Here is a 12,491-nt window from a genome sequence, read left to right on the forward strand (position 1 = left end):
CGGGGAGGGCGGGGACTGCCCCACCGGGCCTCGGCCCCGGGGACCCCGTGCTGCGGGGCGTCCGTCACACGCGGGGCCGTCACACGGGGCCACGCGCACCCCCACCCCCCCCACACACACACCACAATTTCTGCAATTTTTTATATTTTATTATTTCTGCCATGAAAAGTACAAAGAGTCGAGGCCGGGGGCCGGGAGCCCGTTCCCTCCGGGGGTCCTGTCCCCTCCCGCGCCACGGGGGGCCCTGCTCACGCCCGGGGACCCTCTCCCCGTGCGGGGCCCCCACGGCAAATGGCGGGGCCCCCCGCGGTGCAGCTCTTATTGCTACTGAAGTGGGGGTCCCCTTGCCCGCCCCTCCTGCGGGGGCTGCCGGGGTCCCTGGGACGGGGGTCCCCAGGGTGGAGCCGCCCCGGGGGGGGTCCGACCTCGGGGGTGGAGGTGGCCCTGAGGCCCCCGGGTCCCTCGCCCGCCCCGGGGACGCACACACATACGGGCGGGGGGGAGTAATAAATATTTACATTAACAATAAGTTAAAACTACAAGAAGCTGCGAACGGGCACGACACGACGCAACGCAAAAAGCGGGACCCGGGAGGGGTAGGGTGGGGTCCCGGGGGACCCGGGGGGGGGGCAGAGGGTCCCGGGGGACCCAGGGGGGGCAGGGGGTCCCGGGGGTCCCAGGGCTGGGGAAAGCCAGCGAAGAATCGGAAACAAATAGGAACCGAAACCACTAAAAAGCAAGAAATTATCCCGTCGGAGAAGAGAAAATAAATAATAATAGTAATAGTAATAATAACCACCACCACCAACAATAATAATAATTAACAATAATAATAATAATAATGAGGATGAGGATGGGGCTGCTGTGGGGGACTCACCTGGTGGGAGGTTGGGGGGTTCAGGGGCTTTTCTGCCCTTTTCTTTCCAGGACGCTGGAACTGGCCAGGCAAAAGCACCTGCCCCAGCGAGCTGAGGAGGTCGGGGGAAAAAACGCCCATTTGGGGGTATTTGGAGAAGGTCGGGGACAGGGCAGTGCGGACAAGACACCCCCCCCCGGTTTGGGGGTGCCGGAGGCTCGGGGGCAGCAGGACCCCTGACAGCCTCGAGCTGATAGCACTTTAATGTCATCGACCCCCCCAAAACGTGCTGTGACCGTGCTTGGGGACCACATCCTCTGGCCCTGCCTCCAGCAACGGGGAGGCTCATCACAGAGGCACCCCCGCACCTTCGCTCCCGAGGGGCGGTTTTGGGGGACTTCAGGGGATTTTTTTTTTTTTTAATTTTTTTTTTTTTCTTCTTCTCTTACAAAAATAGATGGTTTTGTGTCTGTCGCTCCGGAGGAGTCAGCGCTCACTGCGTCGGTCTCTCTCCTCGCTACCGTTAGCACTACCATTATTGTTATTGTTTGTTCTTCCCAAAAAATTTCCCCCTCCAAAAAAAAAAAAGAAACAAATGGAAAAAAAAAAAAGAGGAGAGACAACAGACACCCCCCCCGGACTCCTGGACCGGAGGGGAGGAGGGCACGGCCCCCGCTTGGCACCAACCTGGGGACAAAACAAACCGAATCGGGTGCTCTGGGTCCCTCCCCGGGAAGCGGCCGGAGCCAGGGCTCGAACCCGCGGACCCCGGGGTCCGGCCACCGCCAGAGGGCACCGCCCCGGGGGGCGTGGTCTCCGAGCTGGGGGCGGGGTCTAGTCCTGGGGCGGGGATAAACCCCAGGAGACCTCGATCGGGGGGGCGCGGCTTAGCCGTGGGGGCGGGGCCTCGCGGAAGCAGGGGCGGGGCTTCCCCGCTTTCCCGCCCCGCGGAGCCCCCGGGGGACCCCCCGCGCCCTCCACAACCCAACCCGTCCTCGCCCCGGGGGAGCGGGACACCCCTGGGGGGGGACCCCACTTCTCCCCATCTGGGAGTGCACGACCTCCCCAGAGGAAGAAAAGAAAGGAGGGGGGGGGGTGTCTGTCCCAGGGAGGGTTGGGGGTCCTGGGGGTCCCCAAGGTACCTGGGCTCGTCGGGTGTCGCCGCAGCTTCCAGGTGCTGGGGGAGGGGGTCTCCACAGTGCCCAGGGGCTCCCCGAACATCTCTGGGTGCTGGGGGTCCCAGGGTTTTTGGGGTGCCTATGGCATTCCTGGGGGCTTTGGAGGTGACCCCCCCGCCCGCTCTGTATCCAGACTCCTTCACAATTCCCAGGGTTTTCGGGGTGCCCGGGGGGTCCCCAGTGTGTCCTCAGTGTCCTGGGGGTTCTCCAGTCTTTCCAGAGCAGTGGGGCGGGAGGATCTTCGGGGCTGCCCCCAGCATCTCCATGCCCCCACGGTGTCCAAGAGCTCTGGGGCACCTGGGGGAGTCCTCAGGGTGTCCATGGTGCCTCAGGGAGAGGTGAGGGTGCCCATGGTATCCAGGCTGTCCCTCGGGTGTCCCCATGGTGTCCTTGGTGCCCGTGGAGGGGTCCCCAAGGTCTCCAGCTGTCCAGGGGAGTTCTGCATGGTCGCCAGGGTGGGGAGGTCCCCACAGTGTCCTTGGTGCCTGGGGGGGGTTCCCACGGTCTCCAGGGTATCCTTGCGGTGTCCCCATGGTGTCCTTGGTGCCCATGGAGGGGGTCCCCAAGGTCTCCAGCTATCCGGGGGGGTTCTCCATGGTCTCCAGGGTGTCCTTGGTGCTCATGTGGGTCCCCGTGGCCTGGTGGTACCAGGGGACCCGGTCCCAGGGGCCCAGCAGGGTGGGGCTCAGGCTTTGTGCTGTTTGCTGGTCTTGAAGGAGACCTGGAGCACGCGGTCACCCAGGCGGTAGCCGTTGAGGCTGGCAATGGCCATGGCCGCCTCCTCATAGTTGGTCATGGTGACGAAGCCAAAGCCCTTGCACTTGTTGGTAGCGAAGTCGCGGATGACCTTGACGTTGGTGACGGCACCGAAGGGCCCGAAGAGCTGCCAGAGGACACTCTCGTCCGCCTCGGGTGCCAGGTTGTAGACGAAGATGCACCAGCCGGCGCCAGGGGCCCCCAGGCCCACCCCAGCCAGCCCTGGCACCGCCTCGATGGCCAGCGGGGAGAACCTGGGCAGCAGCGACAGCGGGCTGGCCTGGGGTCAGGGCGCCCAGATGCCGGGTTCCCCCCCCAGGACAGGTGGGTCCCCTCCTGCCAGGGTCCCCAGCCCGTGCATGGGGCTGGGGGTGCGGAGCTGGACCGGGGGGTGGGGAGGGGCTGTTACCTCTTCACGCCGTAGGCCACATTCAGCAAATTGTCAAGCCTGGAGGGGACAAGAAGCCGTTAGGGGGGGACACGGAGGTGTGCCCATGTGTCTCTTTGCCATGGGGGTGTCCCATGCCCTGTAGTGGCCCCATCTCCTGGGGGGTGTCCTCACAGTAACGGGGATGTCCCCATGCCCTGTGGTGGCCCCATCTCCTGGGGGGTGTCCTCACAGTGCTGGGGATGTCCCCATGCCCTGTGGTGGCCCCATCTCCTGGGGGGTGTCCTCACAGTGCTGGGGATGTCCCCACGCCCTGTGATGGCCCCATCTCCTGGGGGGTGTCCTCACGGTGCTGGGGATGTCCCACGCCCTGTGGTGGCCCCATCTCCTGGGAGGTGTCCTCACAGTGCTGGGGATGTCCCCATGCCCTGTGGTGGCCCCATCTCCTGGAGGGTGTCCTCACAGTAATGGGATGTCCCCATGCCCTGTGGTGGCCCCATCTCCTGGGGGGTGCCCCCATTCCCAGGGAGGTCCCACCTCCGGGGTCCCCGGGCACGTCGGGCTCACCGGAAGCGCTGCGGGGGGTGGTGCAGGGCGCCGTAGCGGCGGGTGCTGGGGCAGAGGCTGAGCAGGGCCCCCCCCGACTTCTGGCCCGGGCTGTTGGCGAACTTGACGGTGATGGGCTCGGCGGCGCCCAGCGGTTTCTGCCCGTGCAGCCCCCGGACGGCCTCCTCCGCCTCCACGCGCTTGTCGAAGCGGATGAAGCCCACCCCCCGCGAGACACCTGCATGCGGAGAGTCCAGGGGGACAGAGCTCTGAGACTCCGCTCAGAGCTGCGGGACCCAGGGAATCCCCCCCACGGACCCATCCGCAGGACCCAGGTGTCCAGGGAATCCCCCTCGCAGACACCCCACTGCCCACCCACGGGACCCAGCCATCCAGGAAAGGTTCCCCCACCCCATAGACCCTACTGGGAACCCAGGGGTCTCGGCAGCCCCCCTTCCCCCGGGGGACTCGGGCACCGGGGCGTACCCGTGACCTGGTCGACGAGGATGCGGGAGGTGATGATGCGGCCGTACTGGGAGAAGAGCTGCTCCATCTCCTTCTGCCCCATGGCCTTGGGGAGGCCGCTCACGTAGAGGTTGGCGTCACGGATGGAGGCTGAGCTGGGCCGGGCATAGGACACCTGGGGAGGGGGTCAGCCCTGGGGTGTCTGGGTATCAGAGCTGCCTCCCACCCATGGGCATCCCCCGCCAGGGACCCAGGCATCTGCCCCCTGCCAAGGACCCCCGTAGTGTCCACCCCCCCCAAGGGACCCCACTGTCCGCCTGCTCCGAGGGACCCCAGCACCCACCCCCCGAGGTACCCCCCAGTGTCCACGCCCCCCTCCGAGGGACCCTCTGGTGCCCAAGGACCCCCCTAGTGTCCACCTCCTCGAGGGACACCGTGGTGCCCAACCCCTCCCCAAGGACTCCAGTGTCCACCTGCTCCGAGGGACCCCAGCACCCACCCCCCGAGGCACCCCCCAGTGCCCACCCCTCCGAGGGACCCCGGCGTCTGGCACCTTGATGGTCTTGGTCTGCAGCTTGAGGCCGTTGAGGGTGCTGATGGCCTTGTCGGCATCGCCCGCCTCAACGTAGTTGACGAAGCCGTAGCCCAGGCTCTGTCCTGGGGCGCAGGGTCAGCACCGAGGGTGGCCCCAGCACCAGGCCCAGCCGTGCCATCCCCGGTCCCTGTCCCCACCCGTCCCCAGGGCCTGTTTCCATCCCATCTTCATCTCTGTCCCTGTGGGTCCCCGTCCCCACGTGTCCCCACATCCCTGCAGAGGGATCCTGTGGTCGAGCTTGCAGGACCTGACGTCCCCAGAGAGGCTCCTGAGATTGTCCCTGTCCCCAAGATCCCATCCACATGCCCATCCCCGTCCCAGCCCCCACGGGTCCCTGTGTCCCATCTCCCTGTTTCCCATGTCCAGTCTCCCTGTGCCGCATGTCCCTGTGTCCCATCTGTCCATGTCCCATGTCCTGTCTCCCCGTGTCCCATCTCCCCATGTCCCCGTGTCCCATCTGCCTGTATCCCTGTGTCCCATCTGCCATGTCCTGTCTCCCCATGTCCCTTGTTCCATCTCCCCATGTCCCAACTCTCTGTGTCCCCATCTTCCCACGTCCCATGTCCCCGTGTCCTGTCTCCCCATGTCCCATGTCCCCGTGTCCTGTCTCCCCATGTCCCACATCCCCATGTCCCAACTCCCCGTGTCCCATCTCCCATGTCCCACCTGCCCGTGTCCCATGTCCTGTCCCCGCGTCCCGTCTCCCCTGTCCCATACCGGTGACCTTGTCGCGGACGAGCTTGCAGGACTCGATGTCCCCAAGGCTGCCAAAGAGGCTCCGCAGCTCCTCCTGGCTCATGCTCTGGGGCAGGTAGTTGACGATCAGGTTGGTTTTGCTGTCGTCGGCAGCTGGAGGGCCTGGGGGGGCCCCGTTGGGCAGCACCGCCGCCACCCCCGGCCCTGGCACTGCCACCACCGGCACGGCCACAGGGACCGGGCCAGGGCCGCAGCCTGACGGCCCCGGGGTGCTGGGAGCCTGGGCCTCCACCGTGCTCAGGATCTGCTGAGGGGACGGGGGGTGTCACCAGGGTGCCTCCATCATGGGGACAGCAGAGGGACAGGGACACCGGGGTCGTGGGGACAGTGGAGGGACAGGGACATGGGGACAGAGGATGGACAGGGAGGCAGGCACGGGGACCCCCGGCTGCGGGAACATGGAGCCATTGCCGAGGTGAAGTGGGGACGGAGCCATGGGGGGCCGCGGGGACGGGGACAGCGGGACGTGGCAGCGGGGATGAGGACACCGGGAGGGGAGGAACAGGGACAACTCGGGTGGGGCCATGGGGGCCGTGGGCTCTTCGGGGCGCAGACCCCCAGACCCCCCCGGCTGCGGAGGGGACCCAGCGCCCGGTGCGCCCCTCCCCCCGAGGGATAATCCCCCATTGTGCAGCGGAGCCCCCGCCCCTCCCCCCGCACAATAGCGGGGGACAATGGGCCTTTGTCGCCGGGAGACGGGACACCCGGGGCCGCCAGCCACGGCCGCGGGACCCGGGCGGGCGGGGGCTGCCCCCCCCCGGGGGGACGGGGACCGGGCGGGCGGGGCTGCCCCCCCCCGGGGGGACGGGGACCGGGCGGGCCCGCCGGGAGCTGACCAGGGACTGAAATGGGGCGGAGGGACCGGACGCCCGGGTCGTTCGGGGGGGGCACTGTGCCTTTAAGGGGGGCGGGGGCCGGCACGAGCGAGAGGGGGTCCGCCCGTGGGACAGCGCCAGCCCCGAAACTGGCCGTGAGAAAAGTGAAAGCAGAAAAGCCGAAAATCACCAAATGGGATTGAGAAAATGGGATTTATGGGCGACACGGACACACGCAGGGACACGGACTCGGACACACGGACTCGGACACACACCCAGCGCAGCGACGCGCGCCTCTGCCGCGCACACGACAGAGCTGCGTGTGTCCGTGCGTCGCGTGTGCGCACGCGTCTCCTCCCCGCACACACGTGTCCCCGCACCCACGCGGAGACATGTGCGCGTACACTGGCACACGCGTGTGCACCCGCGTGCCGGCCCCTCCATGCTATGCACACACGTGTGGCAGCGGCTGGGGTCCCCCCCCGACCCTTGCACACGCGTGTCCCACGCGGCCCCCCCCGTGTCCCAGCACCGCAGGTGCCACATGAGCCGTGCCCCCGCCGCGCGCACATAAATGTGCCCTCAACATGCGACACACGCGTGTCTGTGCAGCTCTCGTGGGGCTCCCGTCCCCGCCCAAGCGTGTCACACGTGCACGGGGGGGACACGCAGGGACGATGGGGACGGAGGGGGATGCCGGCGGGGGACAGGACTTCGGGAGATGGAGGGCGCTGGGGATGCCGGCCGCACCCCCCCCGACGACCCCCCCAACCCCCGCGGCCCCTCCCCCCCGCTCCTACCGTCACCATCGTCGCGGGGGCTGCTCGGGGGAGGGGGGGGGCCCCCGCACGGCCCAGCGGGCTCGGGGGGCTGCGGGGGGCCCCGAGGCGGGGGGGGACTCCGGGGGTCTCGGCCGCGGCGTCGGGCGCTGCGAGCGGTGGCCCCGTCGGTCCTTTAAACGTCCTTGGGCGGCCGCGGGGCGGGGCCCCCCCAAACCGCCGCGGTGGGCGCGGCCCGGCCCCCCCCCGCTCCGCGATGGCTCCGTCCGCCCCCCCCGCCCGCAGGTGGGTCGGTCCGGCCCCCCCCCCGATACCCCAAAATGGACCGCCCCCCCCACCCGGCGAAGCCCATTGGCTGCCGAGCGGGCAAGGCCCCCCGAGACCCCCTATAGACACCGCCTACAGCCCCCCGCGGCTCCGCCCACGTGACCCGGGGAGGAGGAGGAGGAGGAGGAGGAGGAGGAGGAGGAGGGGGCGGCGGGGGGAAGGAGAACGAGGAGAGGATGATGAAGGAGGAGAAGGACGGGGGGGTGGTGAGGAAGGAGGAAGGGGCGGGCGGGGGGAGGGAGGAGGAGGAGGTGGTGGTGAAAGAGGGCGAGGAAGGCCGGGGGGGTGAGGAAGGCCCGGGGGGGGGGGATGAGGAGCGCCGGGGGGGATGAGGAAGGCCTCGCAGGAGCCCCACCGGGCCCGGGGGCTGCGGGCGCCCGGGCAGACGGAGCCACCGCCCGCTCAGCACCGGGGACAGCGCCGGGGCGGGGCCGCGGGCCGGGACCCCTCCCCGCCCGCCCCGGAGCCCGGCGGGGCCGGGAGCGCCCTGGGGGCCCGCGACCCCCGGAGCTGGGGGGCAGCGCTGGGGGGTGTGTGTGTTCCCCCCCCGCAGGGCCCTGCAGCCCCCCGCTCCCCCCCCGGGGCTCCCAGGCAGAGAGCGGAGGCAGCAAGTAAAAGCCATCGCTTTAATGGAAGCGAGAGGTTGGGGGGCCCCAAGGGGGTCAGGTCCCCACCCCCCCAAAACAAACCCAGGGTCCCCGCTGCCCCCCCCAGACCCCGTTGCCCCGGGGGGGGGTGTGTGTGGCAGCTGAGAGTCAGGAAATAAATAAAGGGGGAGGGGGGGGCCCAGGGCGAGGGAGGGTCCTAGGGGTGCCAGGGTGCCCCAGTGCTAGGGGGGGTCCCCGGGGAAAGGGAGCTCAGGCTGCCCCACTGGGGGGGTCAGGACCTCCGGGGGGTCAGGACCTCCCCGGGGGTCCTTCCCCACCTCCATGTGCCACAAGGCGGCCCCGGGGAAGTCGGGGTGACCCAGCGGGGGGGGGACGGGGACCCCCCCTAGGTGCCACGGGGCTCGGGGTGGCTCTTGAGCGCGTGGAACTTGAGGCCCTCGGGGCGCTCGAAGCGCCTGCCGCAGCGCTCGCAGGGGAAGGGGCGCAGCCCCGGCCCCCCGTGGCGCCGCATGTGCCACGTCAGGGACGCGCGCTGGCGGCAGCGGTACCCGCAGACCTCGCACCTGGGGGGGCAAGGGGGGGTGAGGGGTACCCGCAGACCTCGCACCTGGGGGGGCAAGGGGGGGTGAGGGGTACCCGCAGACCTCGCACCTGGGGGGGCAAGGGGGGGTGAGGGGTACCCGCAGACCTCGCACCTGGGGGGGCAAGGGGGGGGTGAGGGGTACCCGCAGACCTCGCACCTGGGGGGGCAAGGGGGGGGTGAGGGGTACCCGCAGACCTCACACCTGGGGGGGGCAAGGGGGGGTGAGGGGTACCCACGGACCTCACACCTGGGGGGGGGGGCAAGGGAGGGCGGGGGGAACCCACAGACCTCGCACCTGGGGGGGGGGGCAAGGGGGAGCAGAATGAGGTGGGGGGGGCAGAGGGAGTAGGGTCCCCTCCTTGTGTCACTCAGCGCAGCAGTGACCCTACGATGTCACTCCCCGCAGGGGGGGTCTCCCCGGTGCCCCCCCGTCACTCACTGCAGGGGGGCCCCCCCGGGCCCCCTCGTCACTTACTGCAGGGGGGTCTCCCCGGTGTGCGTCCGCCTGTGCACTTCCAGGTGGTTCTTGCGCTTGAAGGATTTCCCGCAGGTCTCGCACGTGAATTCCCGCACGCCTGGGGAGGGGGACGTGGGGGGACGGTGGGAGGACGTTGGGGGGACGTGGGGGGAAGCTGGGGGGACGCTAGGGGCTCACCGGAGTGGATGACCATGTGCCGGCGCAGGTGGTTGGCCAGGTAAAACCTCTTCCCGCAGCCGGGCTGGGGGCACTGCTGGGTCCGGCCCTTGCGGTGCACCAGGTTGACGTGATTCTGGGGGGGCAGAGAGGTGAGGGGGTCCCTGGGGACCCCAGAGGGCATGGGGGGGGGACTGGGGTGGCCCTAGGGGGGGGGCCGCACCTGGAAGCTGCCGAGAGCGACGTAGACCTGCCCACAGCCCGCGTAGGGGCAGGCAATCGGCTCCGGGAGCCCCCCGGGGTCAGGGTGGGGGGCGCGGCCCCGCCTGCTCCGCCGCTGCCTGGGCACGGAGGGGCGACAGCGCAGCCTGGGCTGAGCCCCGCCCTACAGAGGCTGAAGCAGGGCGGGGTCCAGGCATTCGGGGACCTTGTCCAACAGCCCTTGACGTGCTTGAGGGGTCCCAAACCCCTTCACCAACCCCAAACAGCTCCTCCGCCCCCACAGCACCCCCGAAAAGGACCCCCACAGCACTGTCCTGAGCCCCTGCCCCCCAGAAAAGCCCCTTCCCCTCCAAAGGCCCCCTCTTGTCCCCCAAGACTCCTCCATAACCCCAAAATCTCCCCCAACCTTAAAAATCACCCCAATCCCTGCAACCCCCCAGTCCCTGAACTCCCCCCCACCCTGGTCCCCTCTTCATGTCCCCAAAAACCGAGGAAGCCTTGTAGTGACCCCCAAAGACCCCCCCCAATACTTCACACTTCCCCCGGGACACCCCAAATTCCATCACACCTCCCAACCTGAGCCCCCCTGGGCGCATCCCCCCACCTCTCAGGCTCTTTGGGGATCTCGTAGATGATGGCCGATACATCACCGCCGTCGGCGTCCTCAGCCAGGGGGGCCGGGGGGGGCTCCCGGGGGGACTCCGGGGGGGGCTCGGCGGCAGGGAGGGTCTCCTCCTCCTGCTTCAGCCCCAGCGTCTCGTCTTCCTCTGCCGTCAGCATGGCACGTGAGGCACTGCTGCCCCCCGCCTCCCAGCACCCCCCAGCACCCCCATCCCTGACCCCAATCCCCCTGACCCCCTCAGCACCCCAATCCCCCCAACCTCTAACCCTTATCCCCCGTGACCCACCCACCACCCCAATCACCCCCCAACACCTGAGAGCCCAGCACCCCAAAACCCCTCATCCCCACAACCCCTGCCCCCCCATACCTGTCTTAGGAACGTGGGGGTCCAGGGGGGGTGGGGGGAAGGCGCCCCCCCCCTCCAGCAGAGCGCAGGGCACCTCGTCCCCCCCCACGTCCAGCTGCAGCCCCCCCAGTGCATCATAGCCAGGGCTGGCCAAGATGAGAAGGGGGGGCCCCTGCAGCAGGGTGGGGGGGCCCCCCTCGGCAAGCGCCCCCCGCCCCGCGCCCAGCCGCAGAGGCAGCGGCAGTGGCACGCAGACCACAGCCTCCAGCGCTGCCCCCCGCTCCTCTGCAGCACCCTGGGGGGGGCCTGGACCCGCAGGGGGGGCCACTGCCACCCCCCCTGCTGCTGACGGGGGCCCCCCTGGCGTCGCCTCCGAGCCTGAGCTGCAGCCCCCCGAGGAGGAGGAGGAGCTGCCAGGAGCTGCTGCTGCAGGAGAGAGAAGATCAGGGGGTTCCCCGAGAAGGAACCCTCCCCAAGCCCCACAGGGGTGGCCCCACCCCGCAAAGAATGCCCCCAAGCCCCAACAGGGTGCCCCCATCCTGCAAAGAGCCCCCCTGCGCCCCAAAGAAGTACCCCCACCCTGCAAAGAACCTCCCAAACCCCAAAGGGATGCCCCCACCCCGCAAAGAACCCCCCCTAGCCCCAAAGAGGTGCCCCCACCCCGCAAAGAACCTCCCTCAACCCAAAGAAGTACCTCCACCCTGCAAAGAACCCCCCCCGAGCCCCAAAGGGATGCCCCCACAACACAAAGAACGCCCCCAAGGCCCAAAGGAGTCCCTTGGGCCCCCAACCCGCAAGCCAGACCCCCAGAAATTGCACTCAACCCACTCTGGGACCCTGCATCCTCCCTACCCACCTAAGCTACCCACCTACCCACCCCCGGCTCCCTTCCCGGGGGGCCGCAGCCGCCACAGCTCCCCCCTACCCCCTAACGCACCGTCGTCACTGTCCCCGTCGGAGTCGCTGAGGGGCCGCAGGGGCGAGTGCAGGTCCTGGAAGTAGCGGTGCCCGCGCTCGCACTGCCAGACGGCCGTGGTGTAGAGCCCCACCGAGGGGTCCAGCTCCGCCAGCCGCGGCTCGTAGGGGCAGCGCTGCCGGTGGTCCTCGTACCAGATCACCGCATGCCGCAAGCAGTTCACATTGCGCCGCCGCCCTGGGGGAGGGCTGCTGGCAGCCTGGCACCCCCCGCCCGACCCCATGGCACCCACTGCCGCCTCCAGCCCCTGCCCTACCCACCCCCCTGCCCCCTCCAGCCCCAGCCCCCATCGCCCCCCAGCCCCTGCAGGCCCCCCGGCACCCCCCGACCAGCTCCACAGCACCTCCAGACACCGCAGCCTCAGCCCCCATCGCCCCCCAGCCCCCCCGGGCCCGCGGTGCCTCACTCACACCCCGGCCCCCACCGGCAAGGGCGGCCCTCGCCCGCCCCCCCAGCACTCACTTTTCTTCCGTTTGGGCTTTTTAGGGAGCTGCTCCCAGGGCTTCCTGCGGAGAGAGGGACGGTGGCCTGGGGACGGAGAGGGGCGCCCGTCCCCCCGAGAGCTGCAGGAGGGGAAGGGGCACCGAGCCCCCCCCCCGCCCCCCCGAGCCCCGCTCACCCGCGCCGCCCGGCGCGCTGCCCCCGCTCCAGCCCCAGCAGGTAGGCCGCCAGCTTGGCATCGCTCCAGCCGCTGCGGCGGCGCAGGTCGACCCAGGGCCCGTGCGCCTCGCCCAGGTACACCCGCCGCACGTCGTACTTCTTCCGCGACTCCAACCGCCGCCGCGCCCGGTCCGATTCCGTCAACCGCGGCCGCCCCCTCGCTTTTCGCCCGCCGCCGCCCGGCTCCGCCGCGGGGCCGCCCCCGGGGCCGCCGCCCCCCGCGCCCGGGCCCGGGCCCCGCTCGGCCGCGCTCATGCCGGGCCGGCCGCCCCGCGCCGCGGCGCGCCGCCGATGACGCCACCGCCGCTTCCGCTTCCCGCCCCGCTCGCGCCGTTTTTCGCGAAGGAAGGCGCGGGGCGGTGCGCATGCGCCAAAGGAG

General features: G+C 69.8%; 2 protein-coding genes across 8 annotated transcripts; both read right to left on the reverse strand.

Annotated features, from left to right (window-relative positions):
• Positions 1–138: 138 nt before the first annotated feature.
• ELAVL3 (ELAV like RNA binding protein 3) lies at positions 139–10,270 on the reverse strand. 2 transcript variants are annotated; one of them, XM_075134177.1, is made up of 9 exons: positions 10,113–10,270; positions 9,308–9,422; positions 9,128–9,227; positions 5,502–5,784; positions 4,743–4,846; positions 4,211–4,364; positions 3,746–3,962; positions 3,200–3,238; positions 139–3,044 (listed from the first exon to the last, which is right to left on the reverse strand). In XM_075134177.1, the coding sequence occupies exons 1-9, from the start codon at positions 10,153–10,155 to the stop codon at positions 2,720–2,722; spliced, it is 1,380 nt and encodes a 459-aa protein (XP_074990278.1). In that variant the 5' UTR covers positions 10,156–10,270; the 3' UTR covers positions 139–2,719. The 2 variants fall into 2 exon arrangements, with proteins under 2 accessions (XP_074990278.1, XP_074990277.1); XM_075134176.1 differs by having other exon boundaries at positions 139–3,065.
• A 461-nt stretch (positions 10,271–10,731) lies between these two features.
• Positions 10,732–12,382, reverse strand: ZNF653 (zinc finger protein 653). 6 transcript variants are annotated; one of them, XM_075134182.1, is made up of 4 exons: positions 12,072–12,382; positions 11,915–11,958; positions 11,414–11,468; positions 10,732–10,902 (listed from the first exon to the last, which is right to left on the reverse strand). In XM_075134182.1, the coding sequence occupies exons 1-3, from the start codon at positions 12,365–12,367 to the stop codon at positions 11,419–11,421; spliced, it is 390 nt and encodes a 129-aa protein (XP_074990283.1). In that variant the 5' UTR covers positions 12,368–12,382; the 3' UTR covers positions 10,732–10,902; positions 11,414–11,418. The 6 variants fall into 6 exon arrangements, 5 of the variants coding, with proteins under 5 accessions (XP_074990283.1, XP_074990282.1, XP_074990279.1 ...); XM_075134181.1 differs by having other exon boundaries at positions 10,808–10,899; XM_075134178.1 differs by having other exon boundaries at positions 10,808–10,899; positions 11,414–11,579.
• Positions 12,383–12,491: the final 109 nt, after the last annotated feature.

This window comes from Calonectris borealis, chromosome 31 (assembly GCF_964195595.1).
Source record: "Calonectris borealis chromosome 31, bCalBor7.hap1.2, whole genome shotgun sequence".
NCBI lineage: Eukaryota > Metazoa > Chordata > Aves > Procellariiformes > Procellariidae > Calonectris > Calonectris borealis.